This window comes from Phoenix dactylifera, unplaced genomic scaffold, assembly GCF_009389715.1.
Source record: "Phoenix dactylifera cultivar Barhee BC4 unplaced genomic scaffold, palm_55x_up_171113_PBpolish2nd_filt_p 000188F, whole genome shotgun sequence".
NCBI classification, from domain to species: domain Eukaryota; kingdom Viridiplantae; phylum Streptophyta; class Magnoliopsida; order Arecales; family Arecaceae; genus Phoenix; species Phoenix dactylifera.
Genome location: NW_024067715.1, coordinates 404,268 through 419,591, shown reverse-complemented (window position 1 = coordinate 419,591; position 15,324 = coordinate 404,268). Strand labels below are relative to the sequence as shown.

General features: G+C 40.3%; 1 protein-coding gene, 2 long non-coding RNA genes and 1 other non-coding gene across 4 annotated transcripts; 3 read left to right on the top strand and 1 right to left on the bottom strand.

Annotated features, from left to right (window-relative positions):
• Positions 1-2,869: 2,869 nt before the first annotated feature.
• On the top strand, positions 2,870-2,975 carry LOC120105091. The gene has a single exon (XR_005507485.1). It is a non-coding gene; the product is annotated as a small nucleolar RNA R71 (small nucleolar RNA).
• Positions 2,976-8,297: 5,322 nt separating this feature from the next.
• On the top strand, positions 8,298-12,377 carry LOC113461573. The gene is made up of 4 exons (XR_003383851.2): positions 8,298-8,677; positions 9,309-9,468; positions 11,301-11,424; positions 11,721-12,377. It is a non-coding gene; the product is annotated as an uncharacterized LOC113461573 (long non-coding RNA).
• An 800-nt stretch (positions 12,378-13,177) lies between these two features.
• Positions 13,178-13,746, top strand: LOC113461572. The gene is made up of 2 exons (XR_003383850.2): positions 13,178-13,228; positions 13,394-13,746. It is a non-coding gene; the product is annotated as an uncharacterized LOC113461572 (long non-coding RNA).
• On the bottom strand, positions 13,562-14,933 carry LOC103698725 (lysosomal beta glucosidase-like). Its single transcript, XM_008780772.4, has 3 exons — positions 14,684-14,933; positions 14,048-14,230; positions 13,562-13,912 (listed from the first exon to the last, which is right to left on the bottom strand). Exons 1-3 carry the CDS (start codon positions 14,804-14,806, stop codon positions 13,730-13,732), a joined length of 489 nt encoding a protein of 162 aa, XP_008778994.1. The 5' UTR covers positions 14,807-14,933; the 3' UTR covers positions 13,562-13,729.
• Positions 14,934-15,324: the final 391 nt, after the last annotated feature.

Sequence of the window (15,324 nt, the reverse complement as noted above, 5' to 3'; positions counted from 1 at the left end):
AAGTCAGCCCAAATCCTAGGTCAAGATGCAATTCAAGTTGAAGTCATTAAGTTTCCGTTAGGGAGTTGTAAGACTTATTTATACTGGAGTGCTCGGTGAAATCTGGACCGTACACAAGCTAAGGGTTCGGATCAACAAAATATTGCAAAGACTAGTAGTTTCCAAGGATTGGTCAAAAGGACCTGTTCACTGATTCAAAATCATTTTATCTGCAGAATTTCAAGAGTTGTGGATATTTACTTTAGTACCTCACGGGCTTTATCTATAATATTCCAGATTACTCGAATTTTTACAACGACGGCTTTCACACTATTGTCTTTTTCAAGGTCAATACAGAGTTTTTTCTTCTTTTTTTTTGTTCCTTTTTATATATATATTGTGCACTTTTACTCTTGTGGTGATTTCTCCGTGTAACGAGCAATCAGTCGACAACTCTCACGCCAGTTGGCACAAGGTGTCAGGCATCAAGACTCCCCTACGGACTTATGCTCAGAGTACTCATCACAAGCCCACTTGATCCTTGACAATAGGTAGCCCTTTTCGATGTTCCTGACTAAATCCATTATTATTGATGATTTTTTTTTTTTGGATTCGATAAATATGATTCATCAGGGTCCAAGGTTGCTACTATACTATCAACATAATGTCGAGCTTAGACCTTAGAAGGGTCGGCCAGTGTGTAGTGAAATTCCAAAGTATTAATTAGCTTACAACTCCCTAAGAGAGACTTAATAAAAAGAACTTAAATTTGTATTACTTCCGACTAGTCATTGGGCTTTTTAGATTTTATATACCTTGTGTATTTATCATTCTCGCATAAATGTATAGAAATTAGGTTTTTTTTAAAAAAAATTTTTATTATTTTTAAATTTTTTTATTATTTTTTTTGATGAAAATCAAGATGAATACCCCCAAACCTAAACCTGACATTGTGAAGTGAAAACGAATGCAAGAGATGCAAACAAAACCAAAAATTCTTAAAAATACTCAAAAATACCCCCAAACCTAAACCTAACATTGTCCTCAATGTTAAAGAAATCTAAGAGAATTGGGTTGCCTCCCAACAAGCGCTAAGTTTATTGTCTTCAGCCAGACACAGTGAGGTAGTTTTTGCATCTCCTTTTATGAGGTCATCTATTTTATCTATCATAAAACACTCAACTTCCCTCGCGGGTTGGTCGGCCGCATTGAACACATTTAGTTTTACCTTCATGTTCCCAAATGATATGTTCATTACCCCTGTTCTACAATTGATGCACGCATTGGCTGTTGCTAAAAAGGGGCGCCCAAGGATCACGGGGATTTATTTCTTAGGATTAGGTTCATGTTCCATATCAAGAACGATGAAATCTACTGGAAAATAGAATTTATCTACCTTGACAAGAACATCTTCAATTATCCCACGTGGTGTTTTTACAGATCGATCAGCCAATTGAAGGGATACTGAGGTTGGTTTTAACTCACCTAACCCAAGCTTCTCATAAACTAAGTTAAAAGGTTGACACTTGCCCCTAGATCTAAGAGTGCTCGATCAATAAAATTATTTTCTAAGACACAGGAGATGGTAGGAGCACCAGGATCTTTGAATTTTGGAGGGGTGTTGTGTTGGAGAATAGAACTCACTTGCTCAGTTAGGAAGACCTTTCTAGGCACATGTGTCCTAGATTTTTTTCGCTTTTGGGTGCACAGGTCTTTAAGAAATTTGGCATAGGAGGAAACTTATCTAATAGCATCAAGAAGTGGAAGGTTGATCTTCACTTGTTTGAAAACCTCCATCATCTCCTCTAGTGAAGTTCCCTTTTTGCCAAATGGAGAGGGTGAAGTAAGAGCTTCAAGAAATGGGGCCTTTGGGATGTGAGTTTTGGCAGAAGATGGACGAGCCGAAGAAGAAGAAGAAGGTTTTAGATTTTCATTTGACACATTTCTATCCTCTTCTTCACCTTCCTTATTGTTGTCCTTTCCAATCTTATTGTCTATTATACGTCCACTCCTTAGGATAGTCAGAGCATTGGCTTGTTCATGATGAATTGCATTTAATTGATTTTCTTGAGCTATGTATTGTCCCCTAGGATTACTTAGCGGTTGGCTTGGAAGCTTTCCTTCCTCTCGCTTGTTCAGTGCATTAGCTAGTTGCCCCATCTGGGATTCTAGCTTGGCGATTGATTGCGTGTGAGAGTGCACCAATTGTGTAATGGTTTCCAAACCTTGAAGGGCGTTCAACACTTTCTCCTCAAAGGCTGTGTTTCTTTGGGGTGGAGGAGAAGTGTGTTGAAATTGAGTCGAGGGACGGTAGGGATGAATACTTTGTTGGGTTTGAAAATTCTGAGGATTTTGAAAATTTTGGGAATAGGGTTGGGCTGTGTTCGAAGCTTGCTGCTTCTAAAAAAAGTTTGGATGATTTCGCCATCCCGGATTATATGTATTGGAAAATGGGTCATTACCCGGTCTGGGCTGTGTTTGAGCAGCATTGATGTGTTCTTGCACGAGTTCGGAGAATTGGGGCGCTGAGGGGCACTCATGAATAGGGTGGGATGGGCTAGAACAAATAGTACACACTTGTGCTTGGGAAGAGTTCATGTAATGCCCACCTATCATCAGTTGGTCAATCTTATGGGACAATGCATCTACCTTGCTAGACAGGTCCATAGAATGACTTATTTCACAAATGACCCCTTTTCTTTGAAAATTCGGGGGTGCTTGACGAGAACATGAAGCATGGTGGAGGGAGTTTTCATTAAGATTTTCAAATAATTGCCATGCTTCATGCTCATTTTGAAGCATAAAAGTGCCCCCGCATACAACATCGATCATCTGACGGTTTCGTTCTGTCAATCCGTCATAAAAATATTGCACTAGTTGCCACTTAGGTATTTGATGATGATGGCATTTACGGATTAGGTCCCTAAATCTCTCCCAAGTTTCATGAAATTCTTCTCCCTCAGTTTGGGAGAAGCTTGTAATGGCACGTCTAAACTGGTTCGTTCTTCCTATGGGAAAGTATTTTTTAAGGAATTCTTATTGCATTTGATCCCAAGAACGAATCGAGTTGGCTTCTAAAGAATTCAGCCATTGTTTGGCTCTATCTTTAAGGGAGAAGGGGAATAATCTAAGTTTTAGAGCATCATCAGTAAAGTTCTGAATCTTGACAGTGGTGCAAATCTCAAGGAATTCATTTAGGTGTTTATATGGGTCTTCATTGGTGAGCCCATAAAAAGATGGGAGCATTTGGATCACACTAGATTTTATTTCATATTGTACAGCTGCTACTTCAGGTAATCGAATGCAAGATGGGGAAGTGTAAATAGTGGGAGTAAAGTACTCCCTCAGGAGTTTGGGTTGTTCTTCAGCCATCTTAAGAGGTGGGGATGATCCTAATGTTTTGATCTTAGCTCGAATGTTCCTAAGGATTCGTTCTATTTCAGGGTCAAAAGGTAATAGGTTTCGTACTCTAGAACGACTACCTTGCATACACTAGTACTTGATCAATCAAGCATGCAATAAGAGAAAAGCATATCAATCCTAGTCTTTGTCCTAAAATTACTAGACAGCTCCTAACTGGTTTGAAGAGGGCACCTAAGCCTCCAATCCGGTCTAATGAACCGAGTTGACCAGGTAAGCTTCCAGGTAAGTGGAGGGGTCACGATGCGTTCTTAAAGGTCCCACTTAAAACCCAATTACCTCGAACAGATGAACTGTCTCCCTTATAGGGACAAAGCTTGCCTAGACATCAACTAAGCCACAGAGCAAAATTGGTGCAACTTTCGGCGATCTTCGTCCTATTGAGCTCGAATGTCCCTAGGGGCCAATGTCTAATTGATTTTAATTAAAGTGACACTATGTGAGATTGAGTTCACCTAAATTGGGCAAGAGTCCGGTGATGAAATCCGGCTCTTATCTTGTTGGGGTGATTGCCCTTACTAAGTGCAAATTAATTGGTGTATGTGTATCAGGCATGCATTCACACTTTTGCTGAAATTAAAATCAAACAATCACCACAAAATTTCAAGCTAATACTTAATTTAAATAAGAAAGGTTTAGAGGTTACCAAAGGGAATTTTCCTAGCAATTTAATTTTTTTTTTAGGCAAACCTCTACAGCATTCCTTTTCCAGCAGTTCTCTTTTTGATCATCCCAGATTTTTCCGTCGATTCCTGATCAAATAAGGTCAAAAGAAAATTTAAAAAAAAATTAGTAGAAGAGAAAAAAAAAGATAAGAAAAGTAACAATAATAGAAGATAAATTTTTTTTATTTATATATATATTTTTTGAAAGTTTTTTTTTTAATTAATTTTTTTTATAATAGGAAAAATAACTATGCTAGCAATCCCCGGCAACGGCGCCAAAAATTGATCGGTTCTTTCAATTTCAAAAATAAACCACGCAATAGCACGTATCCTGTAGGATAGTGATTACGGGTGTCGGTCCACAGGGATTGTAGAATAAGTTATTTTTCTTTTAAAAGTAAATCAAGAAGAAGAATTTGCTAACTTAATTTAACTAAATTAAACTATGAGTGTGAATTAGAATTTATCAAAGTAGATGGATCTAGAGTTTGGAATCCACCGCGTAGCATGGCATTAGGGATTGTGTTCTTAATTTTTATCTTTTGGAGAGGCATGCAAATTGGCTACAAGCCTTTTAAAATAAAAACATAAAGAGTTTTAGGAAAATCCATCTTCGGTATAGCATGAAGTGTCTACCTAAGTATGCTAATCTAGGGTGCAGCACACCTCATCTTCCTAGGCATGGATTATCTTAGACTACTTTAGCAAACACGAATAGTAAATGGCATGCTCAAGGTTTAAACATCATAAAAAAAATATTTCATTGAAGATAAGAATTTAAACAAGCTCCAAAATAATAAAAAAAATAAAAACCACAATGCCCTGATACATTGCTAGGGCTTCATCCAGCCCTAGATTGGATGTTTAGCCAAGCATGGCTCCCGGACGACCTCCCATCTTCAAATGAAATTGATCAACTCCCATTATTCCCAAAATATCAAAACTATTCTCTTTCCTCCCCTTTTTCTCTCTTTTTTTTAATTTCTTTTTCTCTCTTTTCTCTCGGCTGGTGGCTTCTTTTCTTCACTGAAACAGGGGTCTCCCCTGTTTTTTTTTCTTCTCAACTGAGCTCCCCTCTCAAAGCCGATGGCCACCCTCTTTATACCCATTCTCCCCCTTGATGGATCCACTGAGAGAGGAGGAGGGCGTGATGCTGGGAATGATCTCGCGGAGGCTTGATTGTTGCATGCGGGATCGCTGGAGAAGGGCGTGAATCCGTGGGAATGGCTGAATCTCGCATTCCTTGATGGCTAGAAATGGAAGGAGGTGGCTCCGGATGAAGGGCGCCACGGGATCGCTGGGAGGCTAATGCGGAATGTTTGGATCTCGGAGAAGACGGGGACGGAGCTAGAGATGAATGCCGCGCTGGGTTACCGGCTGCTGGGAGCCGATCATGGACAACGGAAGGCTGAGATGCTGATCTGGTGCGGTTCCTTGATGGCGAGAAACGGAATAATTGAAAGCCTGCGGGATCACTAGGAGAATGGCTGATCTGCTGCGGAGGATGGCTTGGAGGTGTCGTGGACGGCGGGATGGCTGGGCGTGATGCTTGGATCCCGCTTGCAGTCGGACGGGCGTGGGAGGTTGCTGGATTACCGACGTTAACCGCGTGCGGGCTGTTGATGGCCTCATCTCGATGAAGCTTGGAATGGGCTGGGGTTGGCAGACGAGGTGGGCTCCTCAACCAAGGCAAGTTCTTCTCTCGGTGGGGCGACCGACTTCTTGGGCGGCCGCACTCCTCGCGATGTCTTTTCTGCCCCTTTGAGGGTCGCTCGGTGGCATCTCGCTGGAAGGCCATGGCTTCTTCAGCCTTTGCATATTTTCGAGCTTGGGCCAGCATCTCGGTAAAGTCGGCAGAAAAATTCTTCTCAATGGAGAAGAGAAACTTATAGGATCGAGCTCCCGTTTTCAATGCTGACATGGCGATTGATTGATCTCACGGACCTCCCAAGTAGCGGCGGTGAAGCGATCGATGTAGTCTTTCAGGGATTCTCCTTCCTTTTGCTTTATGTCGAGAAGAGAATCCGACGTTCGCCGCTGGCGCCGACTGGCGGCAAAATTGGCAGCAAACTGCCTGCCTAGCTGCTCAAAAGAGAACACGGTGCTCGACTTTAGCCCGGAGAACCAAAGCCAGGCCGTTCCTCGGAGGGTTGCGGGGAAGGCATTGCATAGTAGAGCCTCCGAGGATCCTTGTAGTGCCATGAGGGCTATGTAACTCTCCAGATGATCCAGTGGATCGGTTGTCCCGTTATACGGTTCTATTTGAGGCATCTTGAACCTCGATGGGATTGGCTCATCCTCGATTAGGCAGGAGAAAGGCGACTTGGTGGTGAAATCGGGGTCGTCCTCGCCCCTTACTCTTTGATCCCGAAGCGCTTCGATTTGCCGTTCGAGTTCTTCGACCTTCTTGTCGAGTTCCCCGCCTTGAGAAGTCGCCGTGGTGGTCCGTCCCGGCACTGACTGACCCGGGGTCGATCCAGCTTCAGAAGGCTGCGGCCTTTTATCTTGGCGACTCCTTAGCGGCTCCTCCCGAGGGGACGCCCGGGAGGAATCCTGGTGACGGCGCCGTTCCCCATTATTGATTCTTGAAGAACAATGGGGATTACGGCCTCGCGACGCATGCCCATCTGGAAGGAATGCCGATCGAGTGTGAACTCGCGGAGGCGGCACAAGAGGGCCCTCCACTTGTTGCAGGCTTTGGACTGCAGTGGCTAGTGCTTGGACTTGCTGCACCAGCATGTCAAACTGTTCAGGCTGGATTTGCGGAACTTGATCTGCCGAAGGCCTCGGTGGTGGATTCTGGACCGAGCAGCTGGGGCTCGGTGCGCGATGTCTGGAGGCGTTAGAAGCCCCTCTGCTCCTTAACCTCATGATCACGACTCGGGCCCTTCCTCTAGTGTCAACTGTTGCTGGAAATTGGACCCGGGGGCGACTGCGAACCAAGGAGGAGGAGCTTTCACTGGCGGATGGTGGCGGACGGCGGTCTCCAGCGGACCTGCAAGAAGCCTGGGCCGGGAGATCCGGCGAAGGCCCTCCGATACTTAAGTCAGAGAGGGATTTGGAGGTATTTTAATGGAGAGATGGTTTTCTGGCTCGGGGGAGAAGCCCGGAGTCCCCCCCACCTTTATAGGAGGGGGTGTAACGGTTACACGCAATCGTATGTGATTGCGCAAATCTTGGGTCAAATGAATTACCTTAGATGACACGAGATATCAGGCTAGCTGGCGATCGGCTGAGATTGTGAGGATTCAAATATTGACAGCCGTTACGGCGGAGACTGCGGGATTTGATCCCGGATATGGAGGATTTAGTGATCCCTTCTTTAGGCGGAGCGGCTGGACTGTTGGTGAAGTCTGGGTTGGCTCGAGGTCAATCGGGCTTTGCTCAGCCGAGACCTTGCGTGTCGAGGTCATGCTTGCCGAGGTCGTGCCTGCCGAGGTCGTGCTTGCTGAGGTTACGCCTGCCGTCGGATTCGGGTGCTTTAATCGTATGTGTGGGGTGATCCACTTTTCCCCCCATCAAATATCATTCTAAAATTCTACAATATTTGACTTTTCATACTATGTTTTTCAAATTCCCCTTTAAGCATATTGTTAGATTCAAGAAATAAAAAATCAAATCCCTAAAAGATACTTATCATTTTGCTTTATTTTTATTTTAATAAATTCATATGTTAAATTTATTTGCTTTTATTTTATTGATTTATATTTTTATATTTTTTTTAAGCATATTTTACATACCCAATTACTAATCTATTTAGATTAGAAAGAAATCCAAAACCGGCTACATTATTAATAATATTTGTTTTCCAGAAAAACTTTACTTTCATGTCTATTTGCATTTTTGACAAATCTCATCTCTCTATCTTTATTTAAATTTTTTTTTCGAATAGCAGCGGTGTGACACCATCCAGAGATCTACCAAATGTATACTTCAATTCTGCAATCCCACTAATAATATCACCATGGTTGTCTATAATATATTGAGTTTTTCTATGGTACATTTTATTCTTTATTTATTATTACTTTATTCAATCAGTCCTCCTCCATCCATACCCTGCCCATCTCTGCCACTTGGTCTCCCTGCCCTGCCTCCTTGCCCATCTGCTGCCACTTTTTTTTTTTGGTAAAAATCTGCTGCCCCTCCGCTACCAGTGGCCCACACCACCTCCTAGAAGTGGATAACACCACTCAGAGATTGCCGGTTTCTCTGAGAGGCAATGGAGCTGGAGGAGAGGGGGAATATGCAACCAAATGACCGGGATTTGAGAGTTGACACGTTCATGGATTGTAACTGGCTGATAGCAATGATGGCAAGCAGTGAAGGCAAGGTTTTTGTGGAAGAGGTGGGCCTTGCCGGTGAACAGGGTCGATTAGGCAACCACTGCATGATAAGGAAGGAGGGGAAGAGGAAGAGGAGGAAGAAGGATTCTAAAATAGGAAAGAGTCATGCATACTTCCCATGCAATGTGGTCTACAAATTTTAGGAGCTGCACACAGCCACTTGAGGTTAAGTGCCTCTAGGAAGAGGCTATCCCAACCCTAGGAAAGCTTCATCTGGATGCAAAATTTTGCTTCTACATAAACAAAGTTTGTCTTGCCACATAAACAATGGTAAAAATTTCATCTGGTCGTCTTAAAAGCATATATCGGTTTTTAGGCAGCCCGATTCTCAGTTCTAGGTTAGGTAACCTCCTTGTAGGAGGGACCCTGACTTTTCTCTTTGAGCTAACATGTCATGTCAAGTTCAATGCATACCTTTTTAATTTTTATTTTTTAAAAAAAAGTCAGGTTCCGATGCTTCCGCGAACCTTGTAGCAGCAAAATATTTCGATTGGGGCAGTGTAGAGCTTCAGAAACTGAAATACGTAGCCTTTGACGTTTATCCTATCCTATTCAAGTTTTTGTTGACATAAAATCTTATTCTCTAAGATTGAGTGTCACCCGAGTTGTGACTGTCTTATTCTCTGAGCAGAGCAGACTATTTGGGTTATTGAAGATCAATCCCAGCTTACACATTAAAAATCTGTATAAAGTATAAACACACATATAGCTTTTCCTTTAATAATGTGCAGGAGGTAATTACAGTATGCAGAGTGAATTGGATATTTTGGATAAATACTTAATAATTATGACTGCAATAACTGATAGAGCATCTTAGAGGACTAATTAAATAAGTCATTTATTTACAGCTACTTTCTCATATTTTGGTATGTTATAAACTGTTGCTGTTGCTTGTGCACAGGTGGATGTTGGGTCAGCTGGTGTAATTTTGTACCAAATGCTCTTTGGTAAACGTCCCTTTGGGCATGACCAGACCCAAGAGAGAATTCTTCGTGAAGACACTATTATTAACGCACGCAAGGTGGAATTTCATCAGAAACCGGCTGTCTCCAAAGGCAAAGGTTCGTCATTCTTTTCTTAAGAATTACCGTATCATGTGTAATATTTCTGTTACCTCGTGAGAAGTGAACATGACCCCTTAGCGGCATTCTGCCTATTTCCTTCCAAGGACCATAAAGAGCATTCTATGGTTCGAAGATTTTTATTTTCTTCACTGGTAGAAAATTATTTATTTATTTGCTTTTCTGGAAAGTAAATCCTAGATAGATCAGCCCCTTTAGATTTTTCACTTTGTAATTTCTTTCATGGTCAGATGGTCTTCATCTGCCATTTATTGTTATTGACATAATAGTTTTTAGGATCTTCATTTTCACACAATTCTCTGCTTCCTTAGTTTTGCTCACTTTGTTATTAGTTCGAAACTCCCGACTCATTATTCATGTATTTTTAGTTAAAAAATAATTAGGAGCTTAGTTTATGATACTGGCCCTAAATAGGAAATTTTGGTGAATGAGGATCCATAATCAGACCCCAAATAGTTAGAATCAAACTTGGTGGCTATGGTTATAGTCATGGTATATCTTTCGTTATAATTAGCTTTTGCCCCAACCCACCTTAATAGCCAGTTCTCAGGATCATCGGTCGAAACTCAAAAACCTGAGATCTGTGACCAAGGTAGTTAATAATTGTGGTCAAACCTATTTTGCAATTTTCCATCATTTTGCTCTCCATTAATGCTGCCTATTATGTGGTTTTCATGTTTGAAATACTTGGCCTGGTCTAGCGAGTCAGATTTCTGTGGCTTGATAGTCTCGAGAAAGAGAGCATGAAATGGCTGAGTCTGAGTCTGTAATGACTTGGACATCTAAAATGTTAAGTTTAAGAACAGATGACGTGCTAATAATTTAGTTAAAACAGTTTTTTTCTTGACTTGGACAAGTTGGGTTGAGTTTAAGAACAAATAGAAAAAATAAGCTTTGAATGAAAATCACCTGCTTGTGGTTTTGAAGGTTAGCTTTATTAAATATAACATAAGTGATAACTTTGAATTGTTGTATACAAGTAATCGTGTGCATTGATATATCAAACTGAATGGGCGGCTGCTAAACTGAATTAATATTTATTATCTCTGAATATCTGTAAACTTTAGAGTATTAAGTAATAACCATGTATTTAATTGGTTAGATTAGAATATTGATACATTTTATTTTCATGATGTTATTCTGTAATTGGTTGTGACTGGTTGTCACTGTTAACATGAGGACAACACTATTTTTTTTTTTTTCACATCTTTGTTTTGAACGTAATTAATAGAAGATAATCTCATTATAAAGTTTTAGAGAAGGCAAATGCTTGTTTAGGTGATTAGTGGAAGGGATTAGTGGTGAGCTTGCATACAAGATTAAAGTTGGTATCGTAAGTTATAGCAATCTGGGATCTATTTTAAGAAAATTAATAACTTTGTTATTTTAATTCTTTTCTTTCTATTTTTCGTAATCATATCTTTTATTTTTAACCTACACCAGAAATACATGACTAGCTGGAGACGAACAAGTACCAAATGGAGTCTGAGCCATGGGCGACACTTCTTGCTGTGCGTCCTCATGTCTTACAATTTTGACATGAAACCCACTTGAAAATCCTCATGCCCATGCACACTGTATGTGCATATATCCTTATTACAGAGGAACCGCAGCACATAAAATTGTGCAGCTTTTTTTTAAAAAAAAAATATCTAGAGCCTCATTAATTTAACCTATTCGCACTATATATGTTTGCAACTATAATGTCTCATTATCAGCTAGGAAATAATCTATGGGCTTAGCACCAAAAATATAACTATTTTCACATAACGAACATATATAGTTGACTCGTCCATATTTTTCTTTCACAGTTGCAACTATAATGTGCCCCGGTCGCCAGGTTCGAAAAAGGGGCCGCCTTTTTTTGGGATGGGAGCGGCCTGGAAGGCAGGATCGATCGGTCTTCGAGTTCTAGGCACCAATTTGGTTCAAAAGGTGCGTTTTTTTTTTTTAATTTTTAATTTTTTTTTTTTTAATTTTGAGGTTTTGTTGCTGTTTTATGTCATTTGTGTGGATGATTTTCTTGTGATTCTTCTGTTGCTGTTTTTCCCCCTTTTCCTTGTGGGTTTGTGATCCTTTTCCCTGCCCAATTAAATTTTGCTCTCCCGTTCTGAAACTACTAGTGTACGTAGAATTACTGGGGTAGTACTAAGTTATTGTACCAACCTTTGTTCAACTACCTACCCTTTGTAGTATTGACTCAAATGCATGTTTTCTTCTGAACATTCCAGGGCCAGACTAGCCTTCTTTTCTGGATCAATCAACTCTCCTGTACGCAAAAGACTTATGGAAGCCTGGGGAAATGACTCTGAGATCTTCGTCCATTCCGGCCACATCACGACTCCATACGAGGAGGGGCTTCTTAACAGCAATTTTGGTGTTTAAAAAAAAATTCTTTTGAAACTTTTAAATTATGAAAAATATTTTTCTTAAAAGGATTAAGACCATGTTTAGTATTACTGTACTTTTTCACTTTGAGTTTTTAAAAACTAAAATTTAAAAACAAGACAAAAAAGTTATTTGATAGAGTATTTTTTATATTTTCATTTTTTATAGTTTTAAAAACTCATATGGTTTTTGACAAAAGAGAAAGTTATTAAAAATCATTTTTATTTTTTTTTATTTCTCTTGCTTGTCATACTTATTGTTGCTACATGTTGGCATGCAATTAAACTTTCTGGGATAACAGATGGTTAGCTGCTGGTTACCTATATGCATCGGAAATATGTCTATTTTATCGAGCTTTGAAACTTGTCTTCATGTTTTCCGTCACTACCCAAACATTCTTCTAGCTTTCTTATACTTCGGCCTGATATTGCTTGTTGGCATGTGAGAAGTGTCTTATTGGGCTAGATATATCTTCATTTTTATCTAGTCACAACTCTATCGCTGCTACTATCCCTCCTCTCCTTTAGTGCTGTTGCCATTATCATCGCTATCGCCATTATTAATGCTGCTGCAATCACTATGACTGCAATTATCATAGCTGCTGTCATTATCACGATGGGCACTACCATTATCACCACCGCCACTATTATCACCATTTGTAAAATTTATATTTAAAATTTTTAAAAATAATCGGCCATGCCAAATTATATTTATATTTTAAATTTACAAATAGGAGCATAGTTTCAGTTCTCAAGTTTTTTTAAAAAACAGCCATTTATGCTAAAAAAGAAAGAAAGTGATTTAACATTTTGGCTGCAGTGAAAGAATCTATAAGAAGGTTGTTGAACTTTCTTTTTCTATTTGAAGCAGAAGTTAAAATAATATTCTAAGAGAAGACAAAATAAAAATTAACTTCTAGCTTGTTCTTTTATGAGATGAGAAATTTTTAAAGATATAAAAGAATTTTTTTAGTTAAGAATATAAATGAATCCATTTCTGAGATTAATTTTTTTTAAGAAAATCAAAAGCAACACCAAACAAGCTATCAGCACCGGTTTACCAGCTTCTTAGGGAATTTCTTGGGGAAACGTATCAGCACTTATGCAATTTCCATCAATTTTGCTATAGCAATTCCTTAAAGCAACATTGGTCGCAGACCGTCTGGATGGTGCTTGGACTAGGATCAGGAATGGTGAGGCTGAGGCTGTCTCCATACATTTCGGTGTCGGGGTGTTCCCCAACAACAACAATGGCATGAGAGAAGTTGTTACTCTTGACAAAGTTGGCATCAGGGTTCTCGGTCCACAGTAGATTTAACGGCATTAAGGATGGTGGTTCCTGTAATTTATTGGTAAGTTTACTACAAGATTTTTCATGCTTTCCATACACATCTCCAAAATGAGACTCTTGTGAGATAGATAGCATTGAAGCTATTGAAACAAGAGAAAAACGACGACTCTCTGAACCAGCCAGAAAAATCTTACTGGAACTGCTAAATGATTTGTTCTGTATACAGGTGCTTCAAAAGCAAACATTACCACTGTGAATTGCAATCTAAGCTTGGATTAGAGAAGCACCAAATCAATATCTTGCCAGTTTCCAAGTAATAAACATTTCTGGTAAGGGTTACAATATTGAGTGGTGGATTTTCGATGATGAGGACAAGTAGAACTAAGATATAAAATAAATACCACAGTGTTAAACCAGGAGGTAACAATATAAAACAATAACTAGTAATGCACCTTAGGAGAGTTTAGGGTTTAAAAAACAGAAGAAAGATGTAGGATAGCAAAAATTGTACTTCTGTGTTGTTTATCATTAGTTCCTTGGATAAATAGTAGATCAACAGCAATCATGGCTTTTTGTATCTTATACTCACTGGTAAGTGGTAACCCAAGCTATCAGCATGACTCCCAGCAACAAGGATCTTTGGTGCCTTCTTAGAGAGGGGGAGCAACGGCTTGCTAGTAGATTTCCCATTTTTCAACGGCACAAGTGATTTCCTTACAGCTTCCCTTGCCAAATCTCTGTGCTCCTGTACAAGATCCAATAGTCGTAAGAAACAAGGGCATTTTCATTCAACAGTGGCAGTAGCTTGATGATCAGGATGTTTTTTTTGTAAAGGACAAGAAGAATTAGGTATGATCAAATAACACAGAAACAGCAGGACCTTTTTCCCAAGCTGACCAACAAAGCTAAGATCAGCCAAGGGGTTCTCAAAGAGATCCATGGTGAATTTCACCGGCAAAATCCTTCTTACAGCATCATCAATTCTGCTCATGGGGATGAACTTCTTGTTCACAAGGGAGGTCAAAGTGTCAATAAACTGAGCATAGTCATTAGGAACCATTATCTGCATGACACCCCGCAAGAAATAATGTAAGGATACAAAAATAATAGATGGAAAGGAAAAATTAATCGGTGAATGTGGAACTACAAAAATTGCTCCATGATTGAGTGTTGATACATATATGTCCAGTATTTCCTCATATAAACCTCATGAATAATGTTTCAAAGAAAACAAAACAAATAGCAAAATCCTTAATCTTCTAGCATTCTCTGCTGCGATATTGAGTCATCAACTTTTCTACTCCAGACAGGTCAACGGGCGGCATTGGGCACCTCAACACCATTCGAGTTTTCAAAAATTGATGCAAATGGCAGCGCCCCGCATTGCACTAAAAAGAACATAAATTAGAGCTATAGTACTGCAAGAAGCTATTGTGGTAATATTTTCTTTATCCGTCAACAGCAATATGGTAACAACAGCTATTAACTTTCTATAGCGGATGAAAGAAATACTGACCATATCAATACCAGCATTGACGCCAGTCAGGACAGAGTAAGTATAATTTGCACCAGGTGGAGTAGTAATCCTATCAATGCCCTGCCAATCTGATATGACAAAGCCCTGAAATTTTATCAACATTCAACATTCAGCATTCAGTAATGTAACATTAATATTAAAAGTTAATGCAAGAAATGATCAAAATTGGAATTGGCTAGACTAATATCATAATATTTAGTGAACATTTATTCTCCAAAAGGCTCTCCATGGGGTGGGGCCTGGCAGCCCCGATAGAGGAGGCAGCGGGGCAGGCCACCAGGAAGTTGGCGCTGTGGACCTTGCGGCTGAGGCCGACGCTGGACTCGAAGGCCCTGAGACGGGGGGAGAGGGATTCAGGCCGGGGGGCCGGGGCCTTAGGCGACCGCCTCAGTCGCCTAAGGGTTGAGCCGGCCCTGGAAATGCCTTGTGATGATAACTGAGAAATGGACTATGTCTGGGAAACTGTATTGGTGCTTCGTCAACTTTCTGATCCAGTTTTATCTTTCAAGCACAAACCTCAAAGTTCTACGTGCACGGCATCCCTAGTTCTCACGCATCCCCACCGAGGTGGGAAACGGCTCTATAAATACCGCTCTCAGTGGCGCGCGTTTGCTCCGTGG

Excerpts from the sequence above, each read along its gene's own strand:
- LOC103698725 (XM_008780772.4), bottom strand. The coding sequence starts at position 14,806 with ATGTTGATAAAATTTCAGGGCTTTGTCATATCAGATTGGCAGGGCATT. Across the intron at positions 14,231-14,683 it reads TCAATGCTGGTATTGATATG|ATAATGGTTCCTAATGACTA; the intron begins GTCAGTATTTCT and ends GGTGTCATGCAG. Across the intron at positions 13,913-14,047 it reads TTGGTCAGCTTGGGAAAAAG|GAGCACAGAGATTTGGCAAG; the intron begins GTCCTGCTGTTT and ends GATCTTGTACAG.